At 41.3% G+C, this 8,674-nt stretch overlaps 3 protein-coding genes across 3 annotated transcripts; 2 read left to right on the top strand and 1 right to left on the bottom strand.

The window, feature by feature from the left end:
* Positions 1-591: 591 nt before the first annotated feature.
* Positions 592-3,744, top strand: VTP21DRAFT_9457 (uncharacterized protein; the record flags this gene model as incomplete). Its single annotated transcript, XM_069400415.1, has 11 exons — positions 592-707; positions 772-853; positions 915-1,031; positions 1,092-1,224; positions 1,283-1,482; positions 1,540-1,611; positions 1,671-1,904; positions 1,965-3,038; positions 3,124-3,301; positions 3,367-3,549; positions 3,620-3,744. The coding sequence occupies 11 exons, from the start codon at positions 592-594 to the stop codon at positions 3,742-3,744; spliced, it is 2,514 nt and encodes an 837-aa protein (XP_069254344.1).
* A 600-nt stretch (positions 3,745-4,344) lies between these two features.
* VTP21DRAFT_9456 (uncharacterized protein) lies at positions 4,345-4,740 on the top strand (the record flags this gene model as incomplete). Its single annotated transcript, XM_069400414.1, has 2 exons — positions 4,345-4,472; positions 4,545-4,740. The coding sequence occupies 2 exons, from the start codon at positions 4,345-4,347 to the stop codon at positions 4,738-4,740; spliced, it is 324 nt and encodes a 107-aa protein (XP_069254343.1).
* A 748-nt stretch (positions 4,741-5,488) lies between these two features.
* VTP21DRAFT_9455 (uncharacterized protein) lies at positions 5,489-8,605 on the bottom strand (the record flags this gene model as incomplete). Its single annotated transcript, XM_069400413.1, has 4 exons — positions 5,489-7,947; positions 8,010-8,154; positions 8,219-8,427; positions 8,488-8,605. 4 exons carry the CDS (start codon positions 8,603-8,605, stop codon positions 5,489-5,491), a joined length of 2,931 nt encoding a protein of 976 aa, XP_069254342.1.
* Positions 8,606-8,674: the final 69 nt, after the last annotated feature.

The following is an 8,674-nucleotide window of genomic DNA, read 5'->3' as shown; positions in this document are numbered from 1 at the left end:
TCCATTTAGCCGTACAGATTGCCCTACCCCTAAAATTGTCTATACAACCGTCACTGTAACAGCTAAAAAGAAGTGCGATCCAACTGCTACTGAATGTTTGGCAGTATGCACTACTACTCCATATGATTATGAAATGAATGTATAATCTTTTTAATGCAAAATAATTAATTTTTAAGGCTTGTATTTTTTTTTCGTTTATTGTGTTTATTGTGTTTGACTTTTATCTTGAATTGATCCTAAAATTCCTATTATTAAATAAATTTTAATTTTATTATAATTATTAAACATTGATCGAAATTGTTCGTTGCTCCTACAAAATAGATTTTAAATTATTCGATTATAGTTGAGCTTTGAAGCTATATACTTAACTTTTCAGTTTCTGTTATAGTTTTTACCTATATATTTAGAAGTGCTGATTGACCAATTATATAGATGTTATTCAAGACAATGAAAACTTTTTTCTCTATTGACTGTAATTTAACTGTGGCACCTGTCAATGATATTGCAGCTCAGAATTTCCAAGTCACAATTGATTGTAAATTTATCGATAAAAGGGGGTTAGAAAGTTCATCCTCAAGAGAAGTTTTGAAGATGAGGCAGAAGCCGGTTACCCTCATCATAGACAACTATGATTCTTACACCTTTAATCTTTTACATCTGTTGGACTCGGAAAATGTAGTTGTAATTCGGAACGATCAATTTAATTGGTAAATTTTTATCAGAGTTAAATTAATCATTTTTTCGTTCAGTAATTAATCTTTGAGTTTTTAGGAAGATGTTTCGTACAGAAATCTTACCATATTTTGACAATGTGATAATTTCGCCTGGACCTGGTCGTCCTGAACATATTGCAGTAAAAAAAATATTTAGGAAACTATTGCTTGTAAACTCTTTAATATAATTTTCTTTAATAGGATTTTGGCATATGCAAGCAACTATTGGAATGGCAAGCTTATGAACCTACGAATCTTATTCCTGTTCTTGGTGTTTGCCTTGGCCATCAAGGTATTGCAGCGGCGTTTGGAGGAAAGGTACTTTTTGCAGAAAGATGATTATTCTTAGACAATTCCTTCATAATCCTATTTTGGTAGATTACTCATGCTAGTCGTATTATGCATGGTCGACTATCTCAAATATTTTGTGAAAAAGAAGGGAAACTATTTGAGGGAGTGCCTTCGACATTCTGGGCGGTGCGATATCACTCTTTAGTAGTCGATTGGGAAGGTAGTGAAATACCTAGAATGGCTGCATAGTTGGAGTTGACATATTTCGTTTATATCAGAACTACCACCCGAATTACTAGTGACTGCTTGGTGCTACGAGGACGACGAGGATATGCAAAAATTGCAAGAAGAAGTTATACGTGCTGGGCATGAGATCAAACGAGAAGACATAGAGAAAAACACTACAAAAAAGTTGAAGACAATCATGGGTATTCAACACGCATGGAAGCCAATTTGGGGGGTCCAGTTTCACCCCGAGGTAAATAGCATTTTTTTACGATTATTATTTTCAACTACTCATCAACTCCTCTTTTAGTCCATATGCACCGAATATGGAAAGCTGATGATGACGCGCTTTCACGAACTAACGATAGACTATGTGACTAAGGTAAAAGTCATATCAGCTAACTTCACAAACGTGGGCTGATATCTAATATTGTTAAACAGAGCGGGCGCACATTTAACAATGGCCCTCTTCCAAATTCAATACGCTCAATATCCGTTCTCGCGCCTTCCATTCCGCTTCAACTCCCTAGTATTCATAGCGAAAAGCCCAAGCTCAGCATGCGTGTTAAGAAATTCGAGGGCCTCTGGTGCGACACTGACACATTTTTCACACATATGGTTCGCCAAAAACGGATACCAGAGCAAGCCAAAATTGCATGGCTAGATAGCCCTAATGTATATTTATTTAATTATTAGCATATCTCGAACTATTTCTAAATGAACTTCTTATTATAGAAATCCTCTCAATCTTCTCGAGTATCTTATCTTAGTCTCGACCCACACTCATCGTTAACCTACTCAACCCAACATCGTACAGTGTATCTGAAATACTATAACTCATCTCAACCGGATGGCAGAATATCACTTCCTCGAAATGAATCCTTTTTTGACTTTTGCTCAGAACTAATGTCGAGTCTCCAGATCACTTCTGCGCCTGGTGCTGATATTTACCCGCATGCATTCCAAGGTGGACTCATCGGTTATTTTGGTTACGAAATGAAGTGTGAATCTCTTCCGGGATACACACCCTCTGACAAGCACCGATGCTCAAACTCGGCTGAAGACTGTAGGACCTGCCAGCAAGAGCCTGATGCTGCATTTCATCTAATCAACCGCTTCCTCGCATTTGATCGTACGGAAAATATAATATGGGCCATATGTCTGGTCGCAGAAGAACATGGTGTAGAGGAAATCGGAAATAATCGTAGTTGTCGACCGAAAATAGAGAATATAGGCCTATTGGGTCAGGAGGCAGAAGAATGGATGCAGTCAATCGGAAGCAATTTAAAAATGTTGCAGAATAAGCAGATACCTCGAGAAAATTCCGTGTATTATCCTAACAAGCTGCGTAATCCTTCGAGCAGCCATATACCCAATTTTAGCCCTGATCTTACCGAATCCGAATATCTGGCTGCTATTCGAAAATCTCTAAGTTATATCCACGAAGGAGAGAGTTATGAACTCTGTCAAACAACACGCTTTCGTTCCTCGCTTCCGATTTCGACTCACGAGCTTTTCCTACTACTACGTCAGCGGAATCCTGCTCCTTTCTCCGCTTACCTCACTTTTGCTGCCGGTGTCCGTGTGCTATGTTCTTCCCCCGAGAGATTCTTCCGCGTGAACGCTGATGGATGGGCGGAGATGAAGCCTATAAAGGGGACGATTGCCGTCGCCAAGGGATGTTTTTGCGAGAGTGAGGGGGTTGTTTGTGATAAAGGTATAGGCTGTGAAAAAATTAGAAAATTGGTAGATGAGCGTCGGAAATGGAATCTATGGGGAGATGTGAAAGAAAGAGCGGAGAATCTTATGGTAACTACCCATAAATTTATTGATTTGAGCTCACTACTTTGCCAATATTCATACAACCATATTTCCCCTCCCCCCTCTCAATTAGATTGTAGATTTGATACGGAATGATCTATCCCATTTTTGTGATCCCAAAAAAGTGCATGTTAGTACTCTCTTTGGGATAGAATCGTATGAGACAGTACACCAAATGGTGACAACTGTGCGTGGTCCCTTGAAGGAGGGAATAGATGCGGTCCAGGCAATCAGAAATTGTTTCCCACCTGGTAAACAATTAAAATCTATAGATTTTTTTCCTAAAAAACTGGTACAAATTTCTGCCTTTTTATAGGATCCATGACAGGGGCACCAAAGTTACGCTCCGTTCAACTTCTTGACGAATTGGAGCATCATCGTCCACGTGGCGTCTACTCGGGCTGCCTTGGTTTTCTTTCCTTTAGTAAGGACGGTAAAGTGGGTGAATCGGATTTCTGTGTAGTGATAAGAACCGGAGTAGTGAATGAGGAAAAGAAGGGTAGATAGGGTTGATGAGTTTGTTGAATTGCACTATGCTTATAGGCTAATGTTTTCGTCATTATACGTAGAAATTTCCATTGGAGCGGGCGGGGCCATTACAAGCTTGTCGATTCCAGCAAAAGAGTGGGAGGAGGTGATGCTCAAGTCGCAGAGTGTTATTCCAAGTGTGTTGGACTATCTCTCGCAATTGTAGAATAAGCAGAAGCGATAGATTTATATTTCCTTTTTCATTGATCTCACACTTATTTATTATACACCAACTTATATTTAAATTATTATACGACTTCCTATTTACCTTTTTTATGTCTTTTTAAAGCAATTTGTTTTTTTTTCTTTAGATTTAACCTAGGATCCTATTTTTGTCTGTGGGGTTTCCTCAAATGATGAAAATAAAACAAATCCGTGCGCTTTAGCTACAAATCAGGCGACCTCAAATTAAATGTCAATTTGGGACTATGCTCAGGATTATATCCGTGCGCTCGAGTTAAAAAAAAAATAGTGTGCGCGGAGCCGAAAATCCTCTGGATCGCCTTCATGCATATTCTGTAAAGCACTGTGCTGCTGATTTTTGCTTAGTATGGCCTTTCTTCGAGAGATGGTATATAAACTCTATCTTTTCTGCCCATGAAATGTTCAGGTAAATTTCACTTTGTGCCAAATCCTTTTCTCGTCAATACTCGTAGGCCTCTTATCTTCCTTAGCCCACTAGTGCCTCTCCTATTTTCACAAAATCCACCCCCAACCCTTACATATATTTAGTAGAAACCTTCGAATAGTGCTCTATATTCAAGAGATGAAGTTCATCGGGATTGTATTTCTAGCTGCGCTAGTAACCACCTGTAGGGCCGCGCCTCCTCCCTCACGGAGAGAAATCAACATTCAAGGACTTATGCTTCCAGATTTGAACGGGCTTATTCAAATGTAAACAGAGGCCCTATATTTAAAGCGTCTTTACCTTGATATTCATGATATCACCTCTTTTGCCTCCATTAGCAAAAATCCAAAAGAGACTCCTGCTCCCTCAAATGCTGTTCCAGTCCCAACCGCTACGAGTGTTCCTCAACCCGACAACCCCGTGAAGCATAAGAAACATCACAGCCATCACCGCAAACACAAGCACAAACAAGCGCACAAAAAAGGGAAGAAAGCCGCGTCAAAGGCATCAGACTTCTCTAAGGATATGTCTTAGTCCAATACTTTTCCGCAGAAATAGATTCCCCCTTCCTCTCCCCTTTTTTTCACTTATTTTTAAGAGCATTGCATATAATAGTGATAAATAATAAAGTGATAAGTTGTGCTTTTTTTGCCTGTACCCTCCATATAGGATTTTTTGAAGAACTTGGATAATAGACGCGTAAAATGGACCAATCCAATAAATTCTTTCAACGACCGTTTGCTAGTTAATCGAAAAACCTAGTTGAGGGCGCATCCTGAAGAACTTATGCCTACACATATTTGACAGATAAATGCCCCTATTACATGATTGCATGATTGCAAGTAAATGGAAGCAACTCCTATCATATAGCACTTTTGGATCTAAGAGGACTTTATCTGCTCGGTTTTCAAACCTTTTTTCATACAAATTACATATAACTGGGATTGACGAATCCACACCTAATTTAGAGTCGCTGCAATTGTTCAAGCAAATTGTAAATCCGCGCAACTATTCCACAGACTTCTCTGCATTGTGCGAAAGGAAAGGGTTGATTTTAGTCCCGCTACGCTCGTTCTCCTTCGTGCGCAAAGATGATAGGTTAAGGGAGCTAGTACACCTTTAAATAGTTATATTATATACAAGCATAAAGGCAAAGGAAAATTACATCATGGTTCTAATTCACATGAATTGATAAATTAAGAATAACAATGAATTAATCCAAAACTTGGATTCTATAACTTCAGGTCACCTAATGGAGTAAGTAATTGTCTTGTATTTACGCTTATACAGATCGTGGTAGTACAGAAAATGGTCGCACAGGCCTCGCAGCGTCTAAGTCAAGTGCATAAAACAAGCAGTGTTTGGCCTCCTCAACACGGCCAGTCCACTCGAGACAGCGCGCAAGTAGCATCCAGCCTTCAACCGAATCCCACCCAGTCCCTTTTGTAGTACTCTCAAGCAAGCCCTCCGCAAGCATCATCCCACTGGTAGCAGGGCTGACCTTCAATCCTCTCCGACTTTTCTCGTCGGCTTTCTCTTCTAATTCCTCCTTTTCTTTTGGATTGTTGACATCTTCCGGAAACTTTCGTTCATGAATGCCGTGTGTTTCTTTCTCTCGTGACATTGCTATATAAACCTCCGCTAGGCAGACTTTAGTCCCAACATGATTCGGATCCAGAGCCAAGGCTTTGTGGAGGGCTTTTATTGCCATTGGATAATTTTTTTGAGCGGCCATAAGTTTACCGGACTCGTGCCACACGTCTGCACTCTCACCTACACTCGAAAAGCATCTCGCTGCTTCTTCTACCGCCTTTTGTGCTTCGTCCATTCTCTCTAGCCGCCGAAAGGCTTCCGCAGATATCAACCACAACCGACTTAGCACTTCACATGAGTATTCGCGCAATAACCGATTTGCTTCGACTTCTTTGCGTTCGGAAGGGTTGGAGTGAGATGAAAATTTCCGAGAGTCGCTAGGTAGGCTAGAGGGATCTGATGAAGTAAAATGGGCAGTAGGGCGGTTATCAAGGCGTTCTTTCCCTGGAGCCATATTCGATTCTGCCTTGTCAGCATTGTCCATTGCCTTTTTCTTCTTCTTTTGGCCTGCCAATGAACTTAGTTTACTAAAGCTTAGTCGTGCACTTGCGTGCTCGCCACGATCGCTATTTCGCAATTGGCCATTCGCTTGGGCATCAATTTTTGTGGGGGATGTGGGGAGCTGAGACTGAGGATATTGATTTTTCCCAGTTAGATTTTCCGCCACGCCCTTATTGAGCAGGTTTTCCCCTGCTTGGGCATTCGAGTCTGTGAAAGAGAACACTCGCGCATAGAGTGCGAAGAGTATACGAAGATGAAGGAGTGTCTGTGCAGGGCCACGCAGTTTACTAAGAAGCAGTGTCTCTGTCAATCGCAAAGAAAATATCTCCATGTCAATGTGACTCTGGTCGACTTCGTATATTGTCGATGCATCGATATCGGTGCTTTCTAACTGAGCTTCAGCTTCGCTGAGGGCAATATTGCAAAACCGTAGTGCTCCTTCTAAGTCATCCTGGCAGGAACAAGAAAAGAGTAACACTAAAAGATGCCAAGCAGGAATACAGTGTGGCTGTGTGGAGAGAGCCTCTCGCACTACTTGAATTGCAAGGGGAATATCTCTTGCCTCTGCATGCTGCAATGCTAGCTGATACTGTGCCTGCCAACTACCACCAGCTTTGATCGCTTCTTCTAAAGCTATAATTGCTTCCTGTCTAAAAGTGGAACGTTGCTCTGGATCTGTCGAGTTATTCGCAAGAATGCCGTATCCGGCGGCCAGATATCTCAGCACTTTTTCTTTCAAGTCCTTCAAAGATGCCTCTCCCTTGCATAATGCATAGGCCTTCTTTGCATACTGGAGACACTTTTCCCCATGAATGAGTTTGTGGGCCAGTAAATGGCAACCCAACAAGAGCACTTTGACCACTTCGCGAGGTGGTTCACTGCTTTCATGAAGATGCACCTCCTCTATGCAAACGCCGACGCCGCATACAACTTCTCTCATCCCTGCTACTGCTAAATAAACATCCATTATTCTTATGCAATCTGAGAATTCTCCAAGGCGGTGTAGCATCCGGGCAAGATTTCGCATCACTCTTGGCGAATTAAATACTTTCTCGGTCGACCGATACAATATATCCACCACGTGCCGTAATTCCATCTCGTCACACCCTCTACCAAGGAGCTCCCAGTCGCTTGCAACTCGATCCACCATTTCCATCACCTGCACATTTATCTCGCCTGCCCTTGGAACTGGAGTGCAGGCAAACACCAGGTTGGCATATACGTCATGCACACGAATGAATTCCACTCGTGCCAGTTCATGAATGTCCTCTTTCTCTGTTCGAGCTTTCATGCTCATTTTTGATCGTAGATGGACCCTTAAATTTTCTGAAGGTGGGCAATATTCTCCAGTACGATAAGTATCTCCCAAACTACGGGCATAGTGCCTCAATATCGCTAAGCGCTTATATATGCGGAAGGTTAAAGGCCAATTTTCCGAATGTTCAAAATAGGTCCGAAAAGCCTCTAGTGCACCCGTAGAATTTCCCATGCGAAGATAAAGAAAAGGGGACCGATACAAGCCCTCTTCAATCCAAGCCATAAGCTGATCGGATGCTATGGGGTCAGAAGGGTATTGAAGGAGAGCAGGAATGGCATCATAGCACTCTGTTGCTCTGAGAGGATCATTCATCATCTCAAACGCAGTTCCTTGCAAAATATAACCAGTATAAGCTAAATACAATACGACTGAGTAGACTCCCCATTTCTACCTTTCATTGCTAGCTCTTGCACTTTCAATACAAGATCATATCCCTTCAAACTCAACCCCCCTGTCCGAGACACTGATAGACATTCTCGCGTTTCCCTCCAGCTCCCTATCGCATAATATGCCCTTGAAAGTAGTAATAACAAGCTCTGTCGCCGAAAAAAATTAGCCTTGAAATTTAGAAAATTCACATAGCATATAGACAACTATTACATGTTTTTGCTCTTCATTTTTTGTCGATTTGAGTTTTTTCTTTAATTTCTCAATAGCCTCTCTTAGTAGGTTAGCTGGAACTCTGGGCGTCAAAGATATATGCTGTTGATCGTCTTTCTCCCATCCCTCATAAGTAAAATTCTGCGATTTGATATGCAATTGAATTTGATTGACGATTTCGTGTTCTAAAGTTATCAGATCCGAAAAGACTAAAGTATGAAGGGGTAAGTACATTAGAAGGTAAAGGATAGGTGGACATATTCAATTACATGTGTCAGCTGATTTACGCTTCGAATAGCGCCGCACCAAGTCAGGGATGGCGTCCCACTCGCCATTACAGCGGGCGGTGTCAATTTCTTTGGCGATTTGCAACGATTTGGAACACATCTCTCATACAAATTGTTCAGAATGCTTTTTTAATTTTATGACAAGGTGTAAAACAAGATATATGTTATG

The sequence above is a fragment of the Calcarisporiella thermophila genome, assembly GCF_041956535.1.
Source record: "Calcarisporiella thermophila strain CBS 279.70 unplaced genomic scaffold VTP21scaffold_5, whole genome shotgun sequence".
Lineage (NCBI taxonomy): Eukaryota > Fungi > Calcarisporiellomycota > Calcarisporiellomycetes > Calcarisporiellales > Calcarisporiellaceae > Calcarisporiella > Calcarisporiella thermophila.
Note: the sequence above shows the minus strand (reverse complement) of the source record. Positions and strands in the feature narration are given on the sequence as shown.